This window comes from Fringilla coelebs, assembly GCF_963513975.1.
Source record: "Fringilla coelebs genome assembly, chromosome: 8".
In the NCBI taxonomy this organism is placed as follows: domain Eukaryota; kingdom Metazoa; phylum Chordata; class Aves; order Passeriformes; family Fringillidae; genus Fringilla; species Fringilla coelebs.
The window spans coordinates 23,634,337-23,660,978 of record NC_140066.1 but is presented as its reverse complement, the minus strand read 5'-3'; the positions used below and the strand labels follow the sequence as shown (position 1 = coordinate 23,660,978).

Genomic DNA, 26,642 nt, shown 5'->3' with positions numbered 1-26,642 from the left:
CCCAGCTCAGTTCTGGCTGCTCCTGCCTCAGCAGCCCTTGTCCTTCTCCATCTCTCTTTCGAGCAATCATTCCTGCTGCTCATCTCCATGTGCACCCTTGGCTCCCAGGCTGTTCAGATTCCCCTTGGATAACAAAAGCATTTCCATGCTTAGGACTCTGAGCTGTGCTCCATGCAGAGAACAGGAGACAGAACAGCAGCCAACTCCCACATGCCCTACTGTTTGATGCACATGGAAAAGCTGACAGCAATCCTTTCCTGACTCCACACCTGAAGAAAGAGCTCAGCCCAAGGCCCAGAGCTCAAGAATTCTGAGTCAAGGAACAGCCAATCCCAGCTCAGCCACATGGGCAGCTGGATGCCAGGACAGAGGATGGGATGGGAGGATGGTGGCCAGCAGCTCCCTGCCCTGAGAGCCAGAAGTGCTGGTCCAACAGTGTTATGATCTCCACTGCATGTTCTCCACCTCCACTGAAACCAGAGAAAGGGACCAGCACAGCAGGAGCTTCTGGTAAGCCACAGGAGAAAGTCCCAACAGTCACAGGGCAGAGAGCAAAAAGACAGAGATACCAAGGGAAAAGAGAGAAGGAATTTATTTATTTATTACATTTCAAATTTCAAAGCACCAAGACATGCCAAAAGACATTCATTTCCCCCAGGTGTCCAGCAGAAAGGCTGGGTTCACAAATGCCACTGCTGGGGTGTGGGCCACCCCAGCAAAGCCCCAGCCCTGCTGGTGCCCAGCAGCCACAGGAACTGTGCAAACCTACCTGGTTTGCACCTGCCCTAGCAGCAAACATGCAGCTTTGTCACTGTACCTGACAGGGCGAGATTCCCCACAAGGGAGCAAGAGCCCTGGGGTCCTGGCACAGAAATGCCCACCATGGCACCTCTGCCAGGAGCAACCACTGCAGTACCTGTAACAGAGAGAGGACTCAATGTCCCTGGGAAATTCATCTTCACAATATAAAACACTTGAGGTTTCCTGAGAAATAAAATTCACTCCCATGGAACTGGTGGGACCAGCCCTATGCACATGTATATACAAACACACACACTTTCCCTGATCAAAGACCAGATGACTCCATGGCTTCCACACAAAAAAAAAGGGAAAAAGTTTTGCTTTGCCCCAGTTACAACTTAACTATCTTCTTGTGCTTCTCTCGGTCTCCATGCCTCCTAGAGACAGACACACAGCGCTGCTGGGTTACATTCAGTGCCATTACATTCAAATCCCTCTTGAGCACAGCTCCCCAGGCTGTGAGCTCTGCTCCTCTCCTGCTCCAAGAAAGGAGGTCTTGGGTCACACCAGTGCTCTGAGTAAATCTGGAGGATCCTCAGAACAGGAGGCTGGGAACAAGCAGGCACAGCACCTCAGGTCCCTACGTCTCTTTCAAGGCTTAGCTGGAACCAGGGAAAGCTGGTTGCAGTAACAGCAGCAATGGGACCCATCAAAGGACACACCAGCTCAGACAGAAAGAGCAGCAGCACAGGTTAACCCCTTGAGACTCCTGCAGTAGGAACTGCCAGCACTAGTGAGGAGGAAGGCCAGTCACAGAACCAAGCTAGACCTCTGCTACCTTCATTCACAGCTCAGAACAGAAATTTCACAGTGCCAGTGCTCAGATACAGAGGAAGATGCAACCCACTTCCTTTATTCCCAAGCACTGTCAAGGGCTGGATCACAAGGTTCTGCAACGCAGTCTTCTAAAGCTGGAGAGAGCAGGGCCAGGGTAGCTGATGGGCAGTGAGCCCTTTTGGTACCTACACCAAGAGAACACTTTCAGTGTGGTTCCAGCCCACAACCTCTGCTGAGGAAGCCACAGAGCTCTGCCCATCAGCCAGGCCTCACGCTTGCAAGGAGCCCCAGTTTGCTGGGATATGTTCCTCAGCCTGCAGGAACCATAGAGCCTTTCCACCACTGGGGAAGTCAGATCCTTCAAAGCAGCAGCACAGCAGCAAGCCCGGGGTGACAAGCAGGCATCACCAGTCCCGTTCGGAGGGCTCTCGGTAAGGCAGCCCCAGCTGAATGAAGACATCTCTCTCGGTGGGGGTGGGCAGAGTATGGCCAGGTGCCACCTTGGCACCCCCGGGGCCTCGCACCACGGCCGAGCTGAGCGCGTGCTCCGACAGGCTCATGCCCTTGGTCTTGGCCAGGGCGCGCATGGAGCGGTTGAAGTGAGCCGAGCCCGTGAAGTAGAGCAGGGCACAGGCGAACTCCCGGTACGGCACCACGATGATGTCGAGCCGGCGGTGACGCTGCGCTGGCCCGGGCAGGCGGCACACGCCCAGGTACTTCTGCTGATCACCGTTGTCCTCCTGACTCACCAGGTCATCTGTGAGGAAGCCTGGGAAGAGAAAACAGGCCAAGAGGAGCTCAGTGGTAGGTGGACACCTCCATGCTGAACTCCCCACTGCCCAGAGAGCAGCAGAGGTGTCCCTTAACGTGCTGTGGGACCCCCAGGGATAACATGCTGAGCTGCAGCAATATTCCCTCCTTAAAGCTACAGCTGAGCCAGGTCCAGGGGCAGTAATTTTAAGGACTAACAAGATGTCCTGTCCTTGGGAGAAGTGATCACCTATCCTTCAATGAATGCCATCCACTTCATTGCCTCCTTGCCTTGGCCATTCTAAGAGCAGCTTCCCCGCCTTCTTACCGCTCCTGCGGAGGCTGCTGAGCAGCTTGCTGAACACCCCACGGTGAGACTGCCCATCCGGGTGAGTGACCAGCACATCCACATCTCCACAGGTGGCCTTCCCCCGACGGTAGGAGCCACAGGCAACACACACCAGGCCAGGCTTGATGGCCAGGGCAGCTTGTCTGACCTTCGAGAAGGAGGGATGAGGAGTCAGAGACCAGCCCCTTCATGCCCTTTCCATCAATGCAGCAAAGGATCTCATGCCTGCCTTGAGGCCTGTCCTGCATCTCCAGATGTAGGCATGGCACACTGCCACCAAGAAGGCTGGCCTGCTGTCAGGGGAGGAGTGAGCCAGAGTGGCCTCCACCCAGTCCTACAAACATCCTGCACAATGCCACACCATACAGTGATCGACCATCAGCTCTTGGGAGCACTGGGCTGGGACAAGCAGGAATATGAAGGGGCAAAGTACTGCACAAGCTTTCAGAGCCTTCAGTTTTTGAGACAGCATGAGATAAGAGGTTTTTCTGCTGTCCTACAAGCACAAGGCTCACCAGCTCTGCCCACAAAGCAAATCAGTTCAACAGGTGATGGTCACAGGCCCTGTTTCAAAAACAGGGATGGGCTTGTGAAGTCTCCCCAGCAGGATCCAACACAGCAGATAATCTGTGAGTACCCCTTGGAGTTCACTCCTGCAAGGAGCTCTGCCTCTGCAGGAGAGCTGGACTTCCTGAGCCAGAAAAAGCACAATTGTCCCAGCACTTTACACCAAAGGGATGCCAACATGCTGCTGCCAACAAACACATAATAAGAACTTCCCCTATTACAGTCTTCTCCAAGCTGGACCCCAGCTCCTGTTTTGTGCAGACAGTGCTAACTCTGATGACTTCATTCATTACATGTTTAAGAAAGGCTCCCAAGTCACTGACAGGCCTGAAGTATTCTTGGCCTGATTGTGCCAATCACCCTGCTGGCAGCAAATAATGAGGGGCTCAGCAATTCCTAGTGATGGGGCCATCACAGAGGCTGGGGGTTCAGCAAGGCAGTGTCTGTGCCCACTGCCCCTTGTCACTCTTGGGGATCATCCTTCATTAGCAAGAGATAAACCCATTAACCTTTGCCCCAAAGGTGCTCCAAGAAGCCACAAGCCTTTCTCATGCGGAGCAAGCCCTCCTCTGGTGTTTTTGCCCCCCTTCTGGCTTTAAATGAAGATTTCTAGAAAACTCCCAGCCCCACCCGAGAGCCTAAAAGCTCCTCAGATCTCACTGTGACAGGCAGCACAGACAGTGACTAATCCCTCATTCTCTCTCCAGGGCCTGGATCAGAGGTGTGTGTGTGTGTATGGAGGGAAGCACAGTAATCCCATCAAGATAACAATAGACCCTCTCCCAAGAGCCAGCTCCTCAGGCCAGCCTGCCTGGGAAAGGGACCACTTACCACCAAAATGGCTAATCCAGCACACAGGACTGACACCCCAGCAGGAGCCTGGCAGGAAGGTATTCTTCATGGCCAGGCCCTGTGGCCGAGTGACAGGGTCACACTGGCTGCTGCTTCCATGGTGACTGGAGAGCACAGGGGTAGCAATGACAGTGTGTCCCCCAGGCTCTCTGCTCACATTAGGGTACACTGGCTTAGCACCCCATAGTCATGGAGTGCCACAGCATCCTACAGCAAGCAGCACTCCCTGCAGCAGCCTGGATCCCCTTTGCTTCCACCAAGGATATCCACCCTCTGCTCTCTAACTGACAACTAGATCACAAGGTGATCACAGCTTCCTTTGAAGCAGCAGCACCAGGGACACCTTGACTGAAAGCAGACATTCCAGACATGATGAGAGGCAAGAAAGCAGAGCTGGGAACCTGCCTATCCCACCATGCCACATGCTTTCTTCAAAGCAGTGTGTAGGACTAACCCCAGTGAAGTATCCTCCTCCTTGCCAGGCACTCATATAGAACTTTCTTATGGGGCAAGGTAAGGGCCTTGTGTGTCCATGCCCAAAAAGGGTCCTCCAAGCCCTGACCCCAATCAGAGGAGAGGCTGAAGAGCTCAGCTATAACACAAGGGCTATTTTCACAGCCCTGTCATGTCTGCAGCCAAGCTACTCACGGTCTGCTCTATTTCTGCAGCTTCCTCCCGAGGCATGCGCTCCAGGAAATCCGTGTAGTGCTTCAGCCCCACAGCCTGCTGGCTGGTCAGAGTGGCCTTGCTGCGGATGTCATCCAGCGTCCGGAAACCCTAGAGCAGACCATGTGCTGATATTCAGACATCTGCCAAGACTTTGCTCTTCACACACTTTTCACCAAGATTTGGGAAGACTGTATTTAGCCTGTCTCAAGTTCAGGCCAAGTCACAACTTCTGAGATCACATGAAAAGAATGCTTTAGGGCCTGGTTCCTAAAAGAAGGGATTTAGGCAATTGCACTATCCATGCACACCTCTAATCTCCACCCCTCCTCTGACAGAAGGCTACTGCTCTTAAGGCATGGTGTCCCTACACCCTAAAGGAAAACACATAATACAGGTAAAGGAACAACACCCACAACATCCCAATGAGGGAAAAATTATAGTATGAACACAAACGTGTTGTTAAGTCAAGAATCCAGTCACAAACCAACCACTACAGGAAACCAGGCTTCTTTAGCTCATGCTCAGGAGACAAACTGCTTTTAAAGGAACCCACCCAGTGGGCTGGGCTGCTCCTGTTGGCATAATTATTTCAACCTCATTCTTATAACTCTGAGACAAAATGGATGGCTACTCTGATAGCTACAGGCCAACAGTCACCAACTGCATCAGGAGCTCTCATGGCCAAGATGCCCTGATTCAAGCCTGGCTCTTAGCAACATCATTGCCATGACTAGTGTGACATGAACTCCAAAAAGCGATGCTAGAGCAGAGGCAGCATGTCTCCCATTCCTCTTCTCCACATCTTTCTCCTTTACCCATCCCAGCACAACTAAAGTCCCAGCAGGGTGCTGAGACATAATAGGACCCAACCTCATAGTTCCTCCCCAAAAAAACATATTTAAATCTTACCTGTAGGTACTGGCAATTAAAAACTATTTGTGAAAGTAATTCTCCTACACTCAGCAGCAGTCTTCAAACCATAACCAGAGAGCCTCTTGTGTAAGGCACTGAACTTACCTGCTGGTACCACATCTGAGCTGTCTTGACCCCTGCTCCCCAGATGTTGGAAAATAACTCCAGCACAGGCACACTCTCACTGATGTGATCCAGCTTGCGCAGGTGCCCACTCTCCAAGATCTCCAGGATCTTCTCTGCCATCCGCTTCCCAATCCCAGGGATTTTACAGGCTTCCTAGAAAGAAACCAGAGAGCTGCTACTGGAAAAGCAAAGATCACAGACAAGCTGGGGAGCTGCTCCTGACTCAGAGCCTGGTTTGTCATTTGATAAGTAAAGGGTATGTGGCAGGACTAGTCCTGCCTGATGGTCTCCTCTCTAGTCCAGGCTTACCTTGGCTGATCAATTCAAGTTGAAAAGGACAAGCCTGCAGAATGGGACTGAAACATGAACACACTGAACTGCTGGACTGTCACAGCCCCCAAGACTCATATCCAGTCAGTTTTACATCTTATTACTATTGCTGTTGATGAAGAGGAAGGTGAAAATGTCCCTGCATTGTGTCTAAGGAAGGCATTTATCTTGAGAGTGTCCAGATCTGGCCCTAAAAAGGCTCAGATTCCATTTTTTTTACTGTTCCACAAACACTGTGTGTAGTCAATAAATCTCAACTTGCACTTGCTATACAACTTCCATCGAAGGTCCATCTCCCTGCTCCACCCCCCGGGGAGGTGTTTTACCTGGTAGGAGGTGACTGGTTTGTGGTAGCTCTTGAGTGCATTGATTGCTTTGGAGTAGCCCAGAGCTCTCCACTTGTCCCCCTGGACAGAGTAAGCCTTTGCCAGCACTTCCAGCTTCTCTGTGATGCATTGGTTGTGATTTTCCTTCTTGGTGTTGGAAGACTGGGCACAAACCCACTTGCTGGGAGGCTGGGCCACTGTGTCAGAGCTATCACTGATCTCCTCTGATGATTTCACAGGGTAGCGGCCAGAAATCAATGCTTCCAGGTCTCCCTGGGTGACACCAGCATCTTCTCCTTCACTGTCTTCATCATCAGAGTATTTCTTTAGGGAAAGATCAGAAAGCAGCCATGTGAGAATAAGTACATGCCTCATACATCCACTTGGCACAAGCAACTTCTGAGATTAGGAAACCAGAGCACTAACCACCCTCCCTCCTGGGCACACCTTGCTCCAACTGCTACCTTTAGAACTGCACACCACAGTTCCTCACACCTCAAGCTACCATGCACATCTCACACTGCAGAGGAGACTATACTGCTGTCTACCTGTGATTCAAGCACACAGTCCCCTCCTACAGCCAAGTCCCTGAGGTAAGACACTGAGTAAGTGAGCAACTGCTGCCAGCAGCGACATATGACAACGCCAAATTCCCTGGCTGGCAGAGATGCTGACTCCCTATTCCCTCAGGGAAACCTTTAGCTCATTTGGTGGCAGCATAGGCACATCTCTCACATTCGGACTCAGCAACCTCTACCCCATGATGCAGATGACAGCAGACAGGCACTCAACTTTGTTTTCAGACACAAAATCTTAACAAGAGTAGTAAATTTAAACCCCCTCACTTTCCCCATGGCTATCTGCAAGAGAAAAGGGGAGGAAGGAATGACACAAAGGACTCCACATTCCTCAGTGACAGAAGAAAGAACCAATGTATGCATTTGCTGATACCCTCAGCATTAAGATGCCTCTGTGTAGACTTAAGAAACAATGAGCCTCAGCTTCAGGTAATGAACAAAAGGGGATAGAAGTGGAAAGTCACACAGAGACTTTGGAGACTGCTTTGCTCAGAAGAGTCCCCATCTCTCCTGATGTATAACCACAGGAGTCTATGAAGATCCAAGAGCTTATGGAAGTAACTCTGAGTGATGCAGGGTTGTTTGGGATCAGTCTAGCAATTCCATGCAGGACACCATGTTCTGTTATGAGTTTCAGCAGAGTGTGAGCCAAAGTAAGAGCCACATCCTTACAACCTCTGGTTCTGCTGGCTGAGGAGGTAGGAGGTCTGGCGACACATAGATGGGATGTGTTTTGCAGTCCTGTTTTATAACTCTGAAAACTGGGTAAGAGTGAAGATTTGACAGTTTTAATCAGTTTGATTTGTCTTGAAATACAACTCCCTTGGATGCTGCTCTCTCCAAGGGCAGCAAAGCCTCAGAAGGCTCAGATAAGTCAGTAAGCTCCTTAAAAGCATATAAAGAAGCATGTTATCCATTCACAACACAGAGAACTCTGCAGCTGGAGCTGGAAGCAATTCCTATCCTCTTGGCCAGCAGTGTCACAGAGGTGAAACAGCCCTTAAACCCCTGACTCTCTACACTTTGTCAGCAAAGCTGATAGACTCTTTACAACCACATGTGCAAAACCGACCAGTAGCAACAGGGTACCTGAGAGGAAGACAGGCAGCCTGAGGTGACAGCTCTGGGTTAACAGAGAGTAACTGGCACTGCTTACAGAGGCTGCCTTGCAGAGAACCACTGCATCTGCATGCCAGTCAAAAAGTGGTTGCTAGTCTGACTGTAACAGGATTTCCTCACAGGAGTTTACATCCAAAGGCAGAACTCCCAGATCAGTCTCTATTTAATACGAAACACTGACACCCATCATCTCCTAGAGAAAAAACATCCACCCAATCTAGAAAAGACTCTGTGCTTAAAAGCTACTTTTAAACTGTTTCAGCTTTATTGCTGCAGCTGGGTCTCAAGTATCCCACTCCTCCCCAAGTCACATAGATCTAAGCTTGGGACAAGGGATTTTACTGAAATGTCTACAAATGTGGCTTTTGTGCCTTCAGTGAGCTGCCAGGTAGAGAGTAATTTCAGACTTTGCGCAGCAAAATTTTGGACTGTGCTGCAAAACAGATGCCAGTAATACAAGGCAGATGCTGGGGATGTTTCAGGTAACTTTGCTACAGACTGATTTGAATGATAAGAATGCCCTAGAAGAATTCAGAAATTTGAGCGAAAATACAGAGAAAGGCAGGAAAGCTAACAGCAGGCCAGAGACACTGATTCACAGCAGAAGCCACTAATAACCCAACACAGATATTTTAAGAACACCTCCACGATCCTTCTGGTAGCAACCTGATCCACTGTACAAACATGTGTCTGAACAGGATGTTTGCCAAGGAGTGGAGAACTGGTTCATATGGCTCAAGTAGGAACATGGGATGAAATATCAGAGACAGTTTCCTGAAAAGAAAATATTCTCAGACAGGGAATATTCCTCAAAAGGACATAAGTGAGTATCACCATAGTGAGCCTTGGCCTGATCAGAGCACCAGGACTGCTTCAGCTGGAAATGTTCTGATGGGAACAGCAATTTAGGGGCACTGTTTCTATTTTTAACCTAAAAAGGACAAAGAGAAGCAGTAGCCATGTCCACAGCCTGAGTCTGGCTCACTGGAACATCCAAACACCTTCCCTTCGCTGAGGAAATCTCACACAGCATCCCTGCAGGGATGCTTTTAGCCAGGAAAAGGAGCATGCAGGATCTGCTCACAAGGAGATGGATCTGTGCAGGAAAGCCTCACCTCAGCAAGTCGCTGCTGTTCAAGGGTGCCCAAGCCTCGCTGTGAGGAATCCTCCACCTGTGCTTCAGTACTCGGTTTCACTGCTCCCTCCTCTGCTGGGGGCTGCATTTTTTCTCTGTCCAGGATCTGTTGCTGTTCTTTGTGGAATTCCTTCTCCTCCAGGTACCTGCCATGGATCGTATGCCTCAGTACAGAAGAAGGAGGATTTCTAAACCCTCAGAACTTTGACCAAGAAATCCTTCTGCATGTTTTGGGATGGAGCAAACAACCCACATGAATTGTACTCTCTCAGATCACAGATTAATTACTCTGCTTTTAGCTCAGCGCCCCAGTTAACATCTACCTTGCTGATCTGCAACTTCCACTCCTACCTACCTCACTCTCAGACTCTTTCCAAAACATTGCCAAAACATTTTGATCCTAATCTGTGCCTGCTGCTCCATTTTTAATTTCCTCTTGTGCCTAGTTTCCAATTTCTCTGTACCTTTCATCTGCAATAAGTAAGAAACAGTATTTAATCCTCAGTATTTTTAAGAGATGTCTTGTTATCACTGATGGATCAGGAAGAGGTGCCTTTAGCACCTGTAGCAAGTGACAGGACTTCTGGCAGTACTTCTGGGCCCTATTATATGTTTTGCTACCACACAGAACTTTGAGTCATGCTCACAGGACCTGCAAGGAGTTGCAGTCCAAGATTTTGAGCTGAGGTCAAATTGTAGTGCTGGATAGTTTAGGATAGAGGAAATGCAGGAAGGAATGGCAGAGTGGCATCTGCATACCTGTGGGGGATAAAGACACCATAGCCAGCAGTACTCAGCAGCTTCTGGTCTCTAATGCAAGCACTAAGCCAGGCCGCCTTCACCAGCTGCAGCCCCGGGGGCAGCTTGGTTAGTCTGAGGAGCCGAAAGGCGCGATCGCAGTCCATGTCCTCGGCCACAATGACGTGTGTCACCTCCGAGGAGAGCTGGCCGTGAACCACACCCCCGTTCTGCACAATCTGCCTGCGGAAGATCTCGGCCCTGGCCTGGCCAATGCCGGCTTGCAGCACGTAGGCGATGACTGGTTTCAGCCACTCTGCTGAGGAAAAGCACAGGGGCAGGGACACAGTGACAAGAAGTGTCCCCACCCAGCAGGGCTACATCAGTCTCATGGGACTTGATGGCACCAGCCCTGGCAGGCAGTCCTTGGGGGGCTCCAGCTGGACACACCAAACCAAGCTGCCCATGACCACTACAGAAAACACACCGAGGGCCAGAAAAAGCCTTTGGGGAACAGCACTTGCAGTTAACCCGCTGGGTGTAAGTATTATATCCCACATCACAGGGACACAGGACTTACCCTCTGGTATCTCTGTTCCTTGCTCTTTTGGGATCTTTGGAGGGATGCTTTTCTCTGGTTCATCCCTAACCTTCTTCCTCTTGGGAAAGGCTTTGACAATCCCTCGTGGCTCCATAGGCCTGGTGGTAAAGTTAGCAGCAATTGCTAAATACAAACAAGAAAGAGCAAGGTTGCTTAGATCCTACCTAACCACAACTCAAGATTCATTCATGTTGCTCACTGTCTTTGTTGTTCTGAAGTTTTTTGTTGTTGCCTTCCAAAAATGCTCAGCCTGAGGGAGGCAACCAGAATCAAGAACTGAAGGTCAGAAAAGGACAGAAAAACCACAAGGTCAGAAAAACCAAAGTCAGAAAGTCACTTAAGTTAACCCTACCTGAATGTCTTAGAAACCTCTACAGCTGAGTTCTTACAATGGAAAGCATTCAACTCCCTTAACAGTTTAGAGCTCCTATCTGCTCAGCCTAAAGAAGCAACTTTATTTCCCGGGTATTTCTTAGGCATATTCCCAAGAGGGAAACAATTCTCCTGCCAGGGCTGAAATCCAGTCACCTATGAGACAAAACGGACTGACACCAAGTGTTTCACACAGCCACAAGAGGGAAACTCCTAACTTGGCTTCATCCGGAAATAGCAAATTACTTAAGATTAACTAGCCAAGTTCAATATGGGTACAACTGTAGCTTTACCATGACAAGCCTTGCAAATGCAAACTTTGGAGCTTGAACTACCAGGACACAAGGAAGCTGTTTTTTGTATCCCAAACTAGCCCCGAATCACTGTATATCCCAACATCGCCTCCATGTAGCTGCAGTGCTGAGTAATCACCAGCTTGGTTTCCTCTCTGTGCAGCACTCTGTGTTTCTCTTAGAGTTCTCACACACAGTCCACCACAAACCTATCCTACCCAACCTGGAAAAGCTGAAAATGGTCCCATTGGGCCATGGCTTCCTGCTATCATCACCTTCTCATCTGAGCACTAAACATAATCCTCTGAAGACCAACCCAGAGCTCGACTCAAGCCCTCACTTCTGTGAGGAAGAGTTCAGCTCCATGGGAAGAGAAATCCTGCTACATTTCTGAAACTCACCTTCGCTGAAACGTTTCAGTTTTCAGGACGTTTTGACCAAAAAAAAAAGGGCTCTGGAAACAGTAATCCTTTCTATTAGATAAAGAAAAAACCCACACCAAAAGCCCGCCGAGGTTCTGGGCACCAAGCCCGTTCTAGGGCTGAGCAGTGTTTCTGCAGGCTGTATTTTAACTCCTATAAACCGCAACGCACCCGCCGGGCACCAAACCTGCCTTGCCAGCCTCCTCAGGCCGCGAAGGTCTCAAGGCCACCAACTCGGGGCTGGCAGCACCCGCAACCTCGGGGACAAGAACGACCCCCCCAGACCTCGCGGCTGTGCCCGGGGGAGCCGAGGGAGGGGGGGAGCCGAGGGGGGACAGCCGGAGAGGGGAAGGGCCCCGAAGGGGCGCGGGGCCGACGCCGGGACCGCAGCCGGGCAGGGCCGCGCTCAGCTCGGCCGGGCCGGAAGCGCTTCCGGGCGGCGGGCGGAAGTTTCCGCGTTGCCGCGGCGACGGCGCGGCCGCCATGGCGGTGCCGAGCTGGCTGGAGCGGCTGCGGGCGGCTGGCAAGACGGCGCTGGTGCAGGACGGTAACCGCGGGGCGAGGGTCGGGATAGCCTTCGCCTGCCCCCGCCGCGGAGTGAGGGGTGGTCCTGCAGCGAGCGGGCGCGGAGGGGGGCGCTCCTGGGCACAGCCCCGCACCGCGGGCAGGGGCCCAGGGAAGGACGCGAGGCCATCAACGCGGGCAGTGGGCCGGGGTCCCGGGCAATGGGATGGGGCCCCAGGCAGTGGGACAGAGCCCTTCACCCAGGGGTAGGGGTATCCCGTTTCCTCTCACCACCTGCCTTGCCTCTAGGGAAGCGGAAGATCCACTACTTGTTCGAGGATGGGAAGGAGATGGCCGAAGAGTACGACATTAAGACTGGCCAGTTAATAAGTAAGTGATGGTTTGCAGGGCAGTGGGTCTGTACCCTCAGGGCTGGGGTGTTGAGAGGGACCACCTGGTCAGGAACAAATCATCCCTGCCTATTCTGGGAGACAGGCATGTCTGGAGCAGAATTTTGTAGCGACAGAAGTGGGGTCCAGCTTGCAGCCAGGGTTCTCTGACTTTCATGGCATAGCAGACCTTGCTTTAGCCCAGGATCTCCCTCAAACATCCCGTCTGTCAAAACAGACTTGGACGGACTAGATGAGATTGCCATCATAGTTGCCAGGCACCAAGTCTGTACCACATAAAGGACTGAAATATGCTTTTTGGTGGCTTCTGCTACCGCAAACAAAGTGTTGTTTATGGCTCCTGTCCAAAACCACATCAGCTGCAGCACAGCACCTGTCGCAACCCACCATGGCTTCAGCACCAAGTAGCAAAAAAGAGGCATTCAGCACAGAATTTCTGACCTAGGAATAGGCCAACTAGCATATCAACTCACACCAAAGTCAAAAATTACTGGAATTAAGATACATGTATTCATATCATCTCAGTGTGCTGGGCAGCTTTGGCAGTCAGTTGCTGGAGTTCTTAGAGAGCAGAAGAAAGAAAACCCTTCTTCTCTCTTCCCCAGGTAGAAAATGGCGAGAGAAGAACACCCTTGGGGGCACCGGCAAGTGGCAGGTGGAAGTGGGGGAGCCAACCTCGCCACTCCTGGGAGCACTGGAGTCAGAGCTTATAACAGAGAGCAGCTCAAATGTATGTAAGGGTCTGCAGGTACTACTGCACCTAAAACTACCTTGTCTTGTGCTTACAGCAGTAGTTGATAGCTACCAAGAGATCACCAAGAGACAGCCTTAATGCACCCAGCACTCTGCTACAAATCGCCCAGAACTGCAGGGCTGAGTAGAAAGAAGGCACAGCTTAGGTTTTTTTAGGAGTCTTACAGATATTTGTAGTTTCATTAAGTGAAGAAACTGTACTGCTATGTTGGCCAATTGCTATCCTTGAAAGAGCAGGGTGACAGGAAGGCCAGTGCCAGGACAAATCAGGGGATAGAAAACAAAAGTGATAGCAATGAAAGGCACAGGCAGTGCACAGCAGGCTGCTCTCTAATAGGGCACAGCTTGTTTCATCTTCACACCCCTCTAGCGGAGGGCACAGCTGTTTTAGTCTCATACCATCTTTTCAGAAGCTGTGCTTCTGAAACACAAGCACAGCTCTGCACCACAAATTGGGGCAGAGCTAGGACTGAATCCAGCAAGTTCCTAGAGCAGGCAGAGCTCAGTATTAGGTTGTCTGTGTCCGTGTAACCCTGTACTTTAAGGCTTCCTCAGTAAACACTTTCAGCCTCCTGCAAGCAGTGCCCTGGGCAAAGGCAGAGCAGCCTTAGCTGTAGGAAGGTGGTGCTCAGGCCGCTTCTTGAGTTACTCCCTAATGCTTCAGTGTGAAAGAACTGGAGCATTAGGGAGTAACTGGAGCATTCCCATGTGGAGTCTCACAAGGTAGTACAGGGAGGAGAGGAGACAGCTGGAGGGGCCTTGCTAAAGGTACTTGTTTGCTGTAGCCTATCTTCATGAGGAAGGATACCCTGAGCAGCTTCCAGTGGCGGATCCGTAACCTCCCCTACCCCAAAGAGGTCTACAGTGTCTCCGTGGAGGAGGAGCAGCGCTGCTGTGTCATCCGGACCACCAACAAGAAGTCAGTAAGGACAGCACTGCCGGTGCTGACAGTCCCTTGGGGTGGGCTGGCACAGGGGGCAGGCTAGTGATTGCACAGGGGGCTGTCCTCTCTTCTGTCCCCAGTGTGCAAGGGCTGAGGGAGCTCACCTTGCAGCACATGTCTCCTGCTGCCCAGTTTCCACTCCGAACTGCCTCAGACAGGTTTACAAGTAGGGCCCCCCAAGCTCTGCATTGGCCATTGCAAACTCATCTTGGCTCCTGTAGGGTGGTGCTTGCAGTGTTCTTACCCTGCCAGATATCACTTTCTTAGAAAAATAAAGTAAGAGCCTTGCAGACTTCTTGAAGCTAGAACATTCAATTTTCTCACTCTTAGTCATTGCATCTCAGAATGCTGCAGGATTCAACATGGACAGAAAAGTCGTGGGCACCCAAACAGATCTCCCTGCATAAACATGTCCAACAGTCACAATGCCAGTGATATAATCTGGAGGTAGCAAGCAAAAAAGACAGACTGAATCTGGGAAGGAAGCACCACAGTGTTCTGCCAAGAGAGATTTGAGATGGGAGGACAAAAATAGAAAATGCTGTTAAAGCCACATCTTGCGGCGTGTCAATACATGGCATCTCACATGGAATGAAACACACTATGTCCCAAAGCATCTACAGCCTCAGATAAGCCAAGATGAGCTGTAGTATTGGGAAGTGAGTACACGGAACGAGCCTTGGGCGCACAAGGGAAGGTGATGGAAGTGGCTGTAGGTGGTGCTGTCGGCACAGAACTGCAGCCCCTCTGCTGTCGAGGGCTTCGGGAATGGGCACCTGCGAGTCTCCTGGGAAAGGGCTGCTGGGGCTCTGTACATCAGCTTACCTGGGGGCTCAAAACCAGAAGGCTGGGAAGAGGGAAGTTAACCCATAGAAATAGCAAGCAATTACAGCTCTAATACAGAAAGATGTTGGCCTAAATGCACACAGAGGGATTCACAGAACAGTGGTGCTTTAATAGGGAGACCCACGTAGCAAAAGATGAGATTCCTGTCAGCCACACATGGATATCCATGGAGCTAGGACAAGAATGGAGTACTTGATCCTATATCCAACCACATACTGTCACAGACAGGCTTATCTACTCCCAGTCCTACTGATAGTGGTGTGTATGTGGGAATTTCCTGCATAGGTGCCTGCATAGGTGCCGTAAGTCTAAGTGTAGTACTTAGACTTTACCTACGCCCTACCTGACTTCTGGCTTTTTCCTACTGCTCTCAGGAGAGTCTTCCATGAGCAGCTGACATTTGTTCTCTCATAGACTGGTGCCAGAGGACCCAATAGCAACTCGTGGCCGGTATCTAACAGTTAAGGACTTTTAGAATTAAAGCTGAAAGCCACCTCACTGAGGACAAGAATGACGTACTGTCAGTAGGGAGCAGGGACAGACACCAGCACTAGCACACTTAGTACAGGCTCCAGGATATCTTAGATCATTTCTCCTGGGTCTCGGCCAGGGCAAGGCACCACTCAGCAACTAATTCCAAGATAGCAACAACAGCATGGAATCCACGGAGAGAGTGCACATCACTACGGGAGAGAAAGGAAGCCTCGGAGCCTCTCCAACCCTTGGAAGTCAGCCATGCTGCTTCTGAGCAACAGAGCTGTGCTGACCGCCAGCCAGAGGCACAAGTAACAGGATGGGCTGCCAAGTCACTACTGAATAGCTCAGCTCTAAATTCTCAGCATACCAGTAGCAGTTTTCCCTACGGGCTAACAAAAAGTGGGTTTCCAGTAGGAAAATAATAGAGGTGATTTCACATACATTCTGTGGATCTCAGGCCAGGACTCGGGCTCAGAGTGTAATACTGCCCCTTGGCCATGGGGTGAGAGGAGAGGGCAGAGAATCAGCCTGCATCGGCTGGGATAACCACCCATCAGCTACCTCCCCAGCCCAGACAGGAGCTCTTCACTTCCACCAGTCACTCTGTTCCCTCTGGCCACGGCAAGGACTGCTCAAGTGGGATTTGCTTAAAACCTCTTGCTGTAAAATAAATCCATTAAACTGAACTCTAAAAACAAACCTAGAAAGCCATCTCCCCAAACGCCAAACCTGATTCAATTATTGTAGTGAGAGGCAGTGGTAATGTTAGGAGGAGGAGGGGTTGGCAAGGCAGATCTGGTTTCCTTTGATCTTGTCACAGATTTTAGTTTGAGGCCAGCCAAAGCCATTCTTCTCCCCTTCTCCTTAGTCCTGGGGCAGCAGAATGCTGCTGTTTCATTGATGACTCCCAAGGCCCTTTGAAACAGTGGGTTTTTTTCTGTGTACTGCTTTTTTTTTTGTCTAATCGGTAAGAAGTTAACACTTCCTTAACATGTCTTTGTGTTCATCTAATCTCTGCTGTTTAACCTTTGACATCTCCCTTATTATCCATGTCTGCCACCTTTTCCAAATACCGACAGCAGTGACAACACAGAACGGTTTGAGCCCTGCGGTAACAAGCCGTGTACATTCCTCCCACTGCACCGGGAAAGCCATTTGCCCTTTGTAGCTGTTTTCACCGTGACAGAGGTAGCTCGAGAGGCCAAGCCGCACACACAGCCAGCTGAATTGAGAACCACCCCTCATGGTAGCAGCCACTGCCTATTCCCACTCTGCTCCAGGCACCTCAGTACCAGCTACAGGCCAATTCCTTGGAGAGGACTGCCCACAAGAGTGTTGGAAGAGACTAAGAATCCAGCCATGCCTCTGGGTGGGCATAGGACCACATGACAGTGTATTTGGTGCAACCCTAGAGAGAAGCAGTAGGTGCAAGGCAAGCAATGTCAAGCACAGATCTCGGGCAAACACAGGTACAGGTCTGCTGGGTTCTGGCTCCAAAGTCTTAGAAAATCTCTTAGCTGGCAAAAACCTCTGTCCTCTGCTTGGATGTGAGAGGTTACTGGAAGACTGGGATAGAAACCAGGGAAGGAACTAGGAGAGCTGTAAGTGCAGAGGAGCACCACAGCCACCATGCAGGCTGCATGGAGATGCTGTAGAGCAGAGGCTCAGGTGATTGTGGGCAATTACACCTGGAGATCTGTGCCCAGGGTATGCATGAGCACCACCAGGCCACCAAAGCAAAAAGCTGCCTAGGAAGTACAGCTAGAAGTTAAAAAGGAGGGTTTAGGAAGGATTGCAACACAAAATGATGCATCACAGAGGAAAGTAAGTCATATGGCACAAGAGCTTTGATAGCTATTTGCCGAAAGCTAAAGGAAGCTGTTACTTAGAGGGAATGATAGGCCATGAGCAAGGAAAAAGACAAGTGACACCTTGGTAGGGCTGAGTCGTCTAACCGTAGCTGGCACTACACATACAGGCAAGCTGGAGGGACCAAGCGTGCTGTCACGCACCAAAGCTCTTCAGGACTTTGCCAGCTCTGGTTTCCAGTTTGGAGGTTTGTTTCTAGTGCTCCTGCTAACCTGGGGGGCACACAACATGGCACAAGGGCCTCCTGCCAACCCTGAGAGGTCTGTTGTCCTCATGTATACTTTGTAGACCAGCAGGCTGTCTCTCAGCACTCCTAGAGGCAGAATAGAAACCCCACGTTCCTTATTTCTGTCTCCTCTCTCATTTGTAGGTACTATAAGAAGTTCTCTATCCCCGATCTGGACCGATACCACCTCCCTTTGGATGCAGCTGCTCTGAGCTTCACCCATGCCAACAACACCCTGATCATCACGGTGAGGTTTTAACCATGCAGATCAGCACTCTGCTCTTCTCTTTTTTCCTGTGGAAAACAATGAAGCTAAAGTTCTTACACGTGGGGAAATGAAACAGAGCTGAGGGTCACCCATGCAGCTCCTTCTCTGTCACACAGACAGTGGGAGTTTCAGATTACACTGGGCATGCTGACACTAGGCTAGCCAAGAGATCCCAGGTGGCAGGAGAGGCCCTGCTTGCTGCTCAAGGTGACGTGCAGGTGGAAGAGTGTCTGTCATGCCCTGTTTTCCATGTATTCTCTCCCTCAGGCCTGAGCAAGCCTCCACTCTCAGGGACATTAAGTTTCTCTTGTCTCAGAGCATAAAAGCCCAAGGACCTGCTGCACTTTGAGGTCTCAGAGTCTTAAAACAGTATAATAAAAAATAATCACCTGCTGCTTTGTGTCAGAGGGAACACTTCCAGACACATGGTGGAAGCAAGAGACTAGCAACATGGACACACACTTCTTGTTGCAAGGAGCAGACAGATGCTTTTGAGCAACAGGTGTTTGCCTTATTCAGTGCAGAAGTCAACTATACAGAGGGCACACCCTCTGTGAGAAACCTGGCAGCAGACCTGGGCTGCACATGCAGAGAAGATGGGCCAAGAAGAGCACCTTGAGTCCTCCTGAGCTTCTGTTTGCTACTGGCCAAACCTTGCAGGAAGCACCTGCATCCACCACTAAGCTGCAGCTGGGTGAGAGGCCTCTGGGGGGGAAGACAGATGAACTGCAACTCTTACTTCTCTCTGCATTAAAAAAAAAAAGGCTTATTTTATGTACATATATATATAAAACACTTGTGATCATACGGTAAGTGAGCACAGCAAGGATCTGCTTGCCAGGATATTCCAGAGGGGTTGGTGGGGGCCAAGATTCCACACCTAACTACAGAGTTTTACTTGCACTATAAAAGACACTCCAGAACTTGGCAAATGTCTTTAGCTTGATGGCACCACCTCTCTAAACAGGCTTCAGAGGCTGCTGGTAATGGCAAGGCCTCCCTTGGCAGGACGGCCCTTGCTGGGGTGGCAGCAACAGGTTGCAGTTGGTCTGCTTGGAGCAGAGGCTGAACAGGAGTTCAGGAGTGCTAAGGGCATTTCTCTCTGTCCTACAGTACCAGAAGCCAAAGGAGATCCTGGCTGCAGAAGAGCAGCTGCAGAAGGAGCTGAAGAAGATAAAGGCAGCTAACAGTGGGGATGGAGACTGTAAGACCCAGTAGGCAGTGGCTGCTAAGAGGTTGAGGTGAGGGGCAGCTCTCTGGCACAGCTTCATGGTGTTTATTTTGCCTTATCTAATAAAAATGGGTTCTGTTGTTAATAGAGTCATTTGGAGGAATCTCTGTAAGCCTAGGAAGATGGCAGGGCAGTTGACCTGCTGATTTATGCAGACATTTCATAAAACCGTAGAATGGTTTGTGTTGGAAAGGACCTTAAAGATCATCTAGTTCTAACCTCCCTGTCATGGGCAGGGACACTTTCCACTAGACCAGACTGCTCAAAGCCCTATCCAACCTGGCCTAGAACATTTCCAGGGATGGAATGATCCTTCTATGAATTGTGGGAAGCTGTAGTATGCAAAGGAAGCACACCACATCCACGACCAGCAGCCCTGTCCCCATCCAACATGACACCTTGGGAATTCCCCATCTGCCACTATTGCTGAAGGCAGTAATGTTTGGAAAACAAGAACTCCCTCCTCACACCCATTACTTGCCTGAGATGTGCTTGGAAGCAGCTCCCCCCTGTGCAGTTATGCAGCTCCTCCATGCAGTCAGGATGCTCTGGTGACTTTGCTATCTCTGCAAACAGCATCAATGCTTAGACCTGAGTGAGCACAGCCTATGAAACAGGGTAAAGAGGAAGACATGCAGCTGCTTCCTTAGTGCCAGCCATCCAAAACGTGACAGGGCTGTGCAGAGGGCAGGAACCAAGATGCAGCTGCCTCCATTTGCATGGCACGGAGGGGAAGCAGTGGCTGGGCCGCTGGAGCAGCAGCTGCCCACCCTTCTCTGGAGGCACAAACATGGACCATTGCAAACCTCACTGCACAGGGACAGCCCCAACAGTGCTGCTTTACCAGCTCCTCCAACAGCCATCCCCTTGCTTAGATTTCTAAATGTTGTTCCGTCCCAGTTCATACTTGAACAGTTACTACCCAAGCAAACCATACCTTCAAGTGAGCAGCTCATGGGCTCCTAACACAGCTCCCCTGATGAGACTACTTTTAAACCATGTCAATTCCTTAGAGTCTGGGGCTCCAGCAGACATATTCCTCCAATTCTTGTGCATCACAAGGGAAGAGCAGCCTCTTGACAGTGGAAATGAACGTATTAAGTTCTAACAAAGCACCATGCTGAGTGGCTCACCCTAGGAGTGCTCTCAGTTTGTGATAAAAACCTCTCCTCTACCTATCCAGGACACCCAAACTCAAAGAAGGGTTCCCATACTTCCTTCCCCAAGGAGGGCCAGACCCCAGACACCACTCACAGCACATTATCCACATCCAATCACACAGCACAGAGCATGCTGAAAGCTATAGTTGTTCAAAGACCCACATCAGGTTCAGAAGGATGACACAAAAAGGAGCAGAGCCCACTTGGATGTGTCTACAGGATCCCAGTAAATCACATCCAAGTGTTCATACTAGTCTGGTTTGCTGCTTCATTATGCAGGCACCAAATGAATCACAGATCCTACTTTTTGAATTGTTGTTTGAAAAAATGACAGGAGATCCAAGCTCCCAGGAACAGCCTTCAGTGCAGCAGTGTCACAGGGTCTAGCCAGGGAGAGAGATCTATAAAGACATGGAGACAGCATCTGAAAACAGGTCCAACCTTCCCCACCTACCCAGGCCCCTGCAATCAGCAGGTAACATCACAGCTCCTTCAGAACTTGAAACAAAATATACAATCTCTTTTGTTTCCTTTCAGTTTTATTTAGCAAAACATGACCATTTCAGCCCTGCCAAGTGCATAGCCTGACCTGACGGCCAACTTGGGGAGGCACACTGAAAGCAGGGCTGGCTCTTCCTTTTAGCTCAATTGTTGCTCTGTGAAGGACAACACAAGCAGTTGTCAGAACAGCAAGTTAAGGAGAAAGGTGGGCCTCGCTCCAGGCACCCTTCCCTTCCACCAAGTCAGTTCACCCCACACGCAGCCTGGTCTTGCCTCACATGCTTAGAGCTTGGCTGATCTCAAACTGACCAGCACAGAGCTGATGGGGCATCCTGGCTCAACTTGCCCCTCAAATGATGTATCCACAGGAAAAAAAGGAAGGAAAAAGAAAAAAGTAACACAGGTAATAAAACAATTCCTGACTTGCACAAAATAAAAAGGGTAAAGGACAATTGGCCTAATATTTTCACTTAACAGGCAGGTAAGGTTGAGAAAGTTTGGCCCTTTGTGCACTCTTCACTGTAGCTTTCTGGCAGGCAAAAACGTCCCTTCAGAAGCCTTGTGGGCCTCTCACCTCTCCTGCCCTGCAATTCCCTGAGCCAAGTGTCAGCTCTGCTGAGTTGGGGTCACCAGAAACAGCTGTGGTGCCCTTCATGAGGCCGTGAAGTCCAGGACGTGCAGGGCTGACGCCAGGGCAGCATACAGGTGGGTGGTACTGAAACGGAGGCAGTACACTGGGCTGCTGGTGGGTGAAGACAGGTGAAAACTCTGCAAAAAACAGGAGAATCGACCTTTCAGATACAAGGTCAGCCCAAAGATGCTGGCTGGTGTTAGAGATCCAAAGGCTGAGATGTCTGAGAAAGCAGTTTTCCCTGCATACAGGGTAGGTTTGCCATGGTGGACTAGCCCCAAAGACAGCCCAGCAGCCCCTCTCTCTTCTTCCCACAAGGCATGCAGACTGGGCTGCCAGAGAACAGCTGAGAAGCTCTGCTGCTGCTCAGTCTCCCACTGGTGCTCACCTGCAGGCACTGAGTCTGCCGCTTATCCCAGAGACGCACCACACCGTAGTAGGAAGAGCCACTGGCAATCATATGGTTCTTATCACTCCTTATGCAGTACAGGGCACTGTCATGGGGCTCTTCCCACTCCTGGACGCACTTCCTGCAAGGGCAACACAAAGCAGAGCAGGGCTGAGCCTCCACTCCTCCATCCACTTTGCCTGAAGGAGCTAATTCAGTGAGAGCTGAGTTCCCAGACGCTGCACAAGGACAGTGCAGGAGCCTTAGGTGGGCGCCAGATGCCAGCAGGGCAGGCTCACCTGGTGCTGGTCCGTATGTCCCAGTAGCGGATGTAGGTGTCATACCCACAAGAAAGGAGAAGGGAGGGCGTTTCGTAGAACACATCCAGGACTCCAGCTCCACGGTGGAAGTCGGTCCCTAAACAGGTCAACAGCTGACCACTGCAATGAAACACATTAGGGGAAGAGTCATTCAGAGCAAAAAGCCCTTCCAGTTCAGCTGGCCAGAGCAGAGATGGTGTCACAGAAGTCTTCCAGATCTCATTTCTGTGATATAACAATACAAAAGCCCACACAGTTTTCGTCTCCCACCCCCAGCTTCTGCTAGTGGCTGGGCCACTAACCATGAAGGGTGACCAGCTGGGACTCCTGCTGGTGGAAAAGCCAAGGTACAGGCGCAGCTGACCACCGGCAGAATAGGATCCCATTCCCTGGGAGAAGTGACCAGTATTCTGAATTATATGGCTCCACTTCCACAGGAGACAACACCCAGCTTAGTCAGACTCCAAACAGTCTGCAAGAGCCATTTACGTGTTCAATCCCATCCTATACTGTCCTTCAAAATACTGTCCACTGGGGTATTTTCCTAAATCTTTGACACACAGCACAGATCCACAGGCAAATCAGACTTTCCCAACCCAGTCTGCCATGGCTGCTCTCCTCAATCCTCTCCAGTTATACCACCATATTCTGGGGCTGAATGTCATAGGTCAAAAGCAACTACCCCCAATGATCAGTCATCTCATCTCCACATGAGACCTTCCAAAGGCTAGATTTTTCTCCTTTTTTTGACCCTTTCCTCCTTTTTAATTCCTTGCCTGCAGTGAAAGAGCAAAAGCAAGATTTCCATGAAGCTCTAAGCTGAGTGCTTTGTGGTGGTATCACTCTGCTGCTTGTTTATATGCAAACCAGCAGCTCACCTGGTGGATAGTGCCTGGCGAGGTCTTGGCCTGCCAGACTTCAAGAAGAAGCTTGAGCCGCTTCCCTGGGTCACACGGAATTGCATCAGGTGCATGGCACAGCCTGTCCCAGTGTCATTCCACCTGCTGCAGCAGCCAGTGGTATTCAGACATGACAGACTCTTGAGAATGGAGTGGGCAAAATGCCCAGCTTCTTGAAATGGCCACCTATTGCAAACCCTCCTTTTTTTCCTTCTCCTTCTCCTCACACCCTCTACATCAAAAATGCTGGACACAATAAACTTGAAGCACCTGCTTTTCAAACTCTGCTGCATGGCCACCCCTCACCAACAGCCTCCTGGTTCTCAGGACAATGAAGCAGTCCTGAAAGCCAACAGCACAGATCCCGCAGTGGGGTCACTCTCAGCATCTCCTTCCATTATTTTGTTACATTCTGCTCCTTGATCCAGCATCACACAGTTCTGAGGCACATCGCCAAATGCCTTAATTCTGTCTGTAATCTGGGCTAAAGCCCTCGTCGGGGGATAAAGACCACACAAAAGGAGAAATAGAGTCCTGGGAGATGTTAAAACAAGTAAACACCTTTGTGTCAGGAGAGAGAAATCGCTGATAAAGCAGATTAGTGCCTCGAGCCCTGGTGTCCCCAGATCAGAAGGCGAGCCCTGGCCGATCTTTGCAGCCAGCACGCTTCTATGATCACAGAGCTGGCGGCATGCTGGGGCCAGCCTGTTTCCCCACAGTCACTCTCCAAAGAGCAGATTATGTAGAATAACAATTTCTTTGTGGCTGTGTAATTCCCTCCGTGACCGTGGCTGTGGGCAGCTACATTGGACCTTGATGCCAGGGCCCTAGCAACCATTTAGAGAGGCCAACCAGCCCTAGCAATGGCCCCCCCAAGCAAACCTCTCGGACAAGCTTTAACATCAAGTGCATGAATTAATCCCCCCCAACACGAATCCAGGGGTGCTGGCTTATTGGACTTTGTGTTTCTTCAGGCAAGGAATCGAGGGGATTCCAGGCTTCAGCCCTTTGCAACCTTCTCATAATACATTAACCCTTGGAAGGTTACTTGTAAACCAACCCAGCAGCAATTCTGCACCTGTCTGTGGGTTGAGAGATTGAAGCGCTCATGGTTTGAGCACCATGAGCTAGAGCAATAGGGTTTGGATGGCACAGATGGGACATCGGATCCACTGTGGAGGGAGACATGGATGGACATGAGTGCTCTGGCACTCCCCCACCCTTCCAAGCACACAGATCCCCTCCATCTGCCATTCTGCAAAGCCAGCAGGACAAATGGACATGCACACAGCCCTTATCAAGGCTTCTGCAAAACCTTCTTCATCCTACAAGACGTATGTGTGGCCCAGAGTTGTAAAACATACAACACAGGTATGAGGAGGAATCAGCTGCTCTCCCAGACAAGAATCCCTGGACTACCTGTGAGATGCATAAGAGGGCAGACTGCCCAACTGACAGAATCTTCTGCCAGTTGCTCAGGCAGGAGCAAGGAGTTACTCCCAAGAGGTGAGCTACCCCAGCGAGCTCTAGGCAGCACCAGCAGCTTGGACCCTGAGCACCACCCAGGTGCTTCACTTCCAGTGTTTCTCCATGCCTTCACACCTCACTGCAGTGGTACCCAAGCACTTCAACAGAGTCACACCAGTTTTCCTCCCTCTGCTTACATTTCCATCCCAGGCAACAAAAACGAAAGAAAAGGCAAGAAAAAAAGGAAGCAGAAAAGGATTGACTTTTCTCTGTAGGCATAAAATGAGCACAGATACTTGCAAGTTACTGCAGCAGAGTAAACCTTGCTTTGCTGGTTTGTTAATCAATTCGGTTCTCCTGGCCCAAGAACAGGTCAGCCAAAGCAGCTCTCAGGTGGGATCTGCAGCCCTTGGAAACAGGAGCAGCTCTTTGGCAATTTACAGAGGCAATGTGCTACTTGCTACAGTGAAGCATTTAACCATCTGGCACCAAGGGAAAATTTACTGTGCTCTACACTGGGAACACAAACAAAACACCGATGTGTTCTGGCATGGGCACACTTAAGGTGAAAAAGATGCAGAACACGATTAGTATTTCCCCTTTATTCAGTAGATTAAGGTGTCTCTGGACAGCTATCACCATGCCAGACTAGCTCTATGTGCTGCAGCATACATAGCCATGTTGAGCCCATGCTGGGAAGGGAATTCTGCCACCACAACTCTTCCAGTCTTGGGATCACAAGTTAGTGCCCACAAATTGTCCACTCTTGGTTACCCCAAATAATCCCTTCCCTCAAACCTCATACCTGAACAGCTTCCCCCTTTCTTGGGAGCAAAACCCACAGCTAATCCTTTATAACTCATAAAGGATCAAGATAACCCATGAACAGGCAACAGAACAGCAGCAGCTACACCAGCACATCATCAATGGTTTATAACACTTAGGGGGACAAAAGATACCTTCTCCATGAGGGACAGAAAGAGATGGCATAGCTATCTTGGACCTTTTTCACCAGCATCAGCCAAACACAGCAGGAAACAGCCACCTTCTTTAATTTGTGGTCCCTTTTTCATCTAAATACCTTTGAAATCCCAGGTAGGCTGATCGTCAGTACTTCAGAGGCCCTGTCCTTGTTACGGGCTGTGAAGGTTAGTCAGGAAGTGTCTGTGAAGAACTAAACGAGCCCAAACATGGAAGGGCCACATCATCTCCCCACCAGCAGTAGCAAGTAGCTGTTTTGCTCCCAGGTCTTCTTCAGGCAAGCCAGGTAGTTACCTGTGCAGATGGTTGGATCTTTGCTTGTCTTTGTACTGAACAGCCCGGGCCAGATAGTGCCCGCGTTCAGTCCCAGTGCTGGGTGGCACCAACAGAAACAGCTCTGCATCAGTGGAGCTCTGAGAGGCAGAATCAAATGTGACAGTGTAAGTTTTCTGGAAAGACCATTCTAGAGCAAGAGCTCTCAATTTCAGCACTTTAACCACAAACAACCTGGGCCAATGCAGCACCCACAAACACACAAGTAAGCCTTGAGTGGTGAGGAATCTTATAATATTCCTAATTTTTCATACTTCTTGTTAAGCATCTAGACAGACTGAAAAATATTGGCACTAATCCAGTACCTGCCCACAAGGAACAGAGCCAGAGCAAATCCAGAAGCCTATTTCATCCCTAGTACAGGAAAGCTGTGTTGGCACTAGGCTCCAGACTCCTTGGTGATAGAACAAGATGTTTAAACCAAGCTGATGTGCCTGGTAAATGTATCCAGCAGATGAGTCCAACAGTGAAAGGCATTTTGTTCAGACACTATAGAGAATTCTTTGATTCATCTCAATCAATTTCCAAGTTCTTCAAGACTTCTAAAAAGTACTTTTAAAATCAAATATTTATTCAGGATTTCCACATTTCACTCTTTCCTTCCCATGCCAGAAATCTAGCCATGAGCATAGCTCTCCTGATACTTCCAGAAGACAGCCCAGAAGCAAAGTGAAGGGAAGAAACAGTCTGGTTTCTTTAAGTTCTTGCTCTTTTTTAA

General features: G+C 50.1%; 3 protein-coding genes across 4 annotated transcripts in view; 1 reads left to right on the top strand and 2 right to left on the bottom strand.

Annotated features, from left to right (window-relative positions):
* Window positions 1-742: 742 nt before the first annotated feature.
* Window positions 743-10,724, bottom strand: POLL (DNA polymerase lambda; the record flags this gene model as incomplete). Of its 2 annotated transcripts, none has more annotated exons than XM_084210060.1 (8): window positions 743-2,347; window positions 2,657-2,825; window positions 4,745-4,873; window positions 5,783-5,956; window positions 6,460-6,783; window positions 9,272-9,437; window positions 10,051-10,348; window positions 10,610-10,724. In XM_084210060.1, the coding sequence occupies 8 exons, from the start codon at window positions 10,722-10,724 to the stop codon at window positions 1,983-1,985; spliced, it is 1,740 nt and encodes a 579-aa protein (XP_084066186.1). In that variant the 3' UTR covers window positions 743-1,982. The 2 variants fall into 2 exon arrangements, with proteins under 2 accessions (XP_084066186.1, XP_084066187.1); XM_084210061.1 differs by having other exon boundaries at window positions 10,051-10,345.
* A 1,461-nt stretch (window positions 10,725-12,185) lies between these two features.
* DPCD (deleted in primary ciliary dyskinesia homolog (mouse)) lies at window positions 12,186-19,323 on the top strand. Its single transcript, XM_084210011.1, has 6 exons — window positions 12,186-12,264; window positions 12,531-12,611; window positions 13,237-13,361; window positions 14,170-14,303; window positions 17,890-17,992; window positions 19,127-19,323. Exons 1-6 carry the CDS (start codon window positions 12,201-12,203, stop codon window positions 19,229-19,231), a joined length of 612 nt encoding a protein of 203 aa, XP_084066137.1. The 5' UTR covers window positions 12,186-12,200; the 3' UTR covers window positions 19,232-19,323.
* Window positions 19,324-20,946: 1,623 nt separating this feature from the next.
* The window catches only part of FBXW4 (F-box and WD repeat domain containing 4), a 58,563-nt gene continuing 52,867 nt past the window's right edge, over window positions 20,947-26,642 (bottom strand). Inside the window, exons 10-12 of the mRNA XM_084210165.1 lie at window positions 22,224-22,364; window positions 21,925-22,066; window positions 20,947-21,673 (exon numbers count right to left, since the gene is read on the bottom strand). Coding sequence (XP_084066291.1) covers window positions 21,557-21,673; window positions 21,925-22,066; window positions 22,224-22,364 — 400 coding nt within the window. The 3' untranslated portion in view covers window positions 20,947-21,556. The remainder of the gene's footprint in view (window positions 21,674-21,924; window positions 22,067-22,223; window positions 22,365-26,642) is intronic.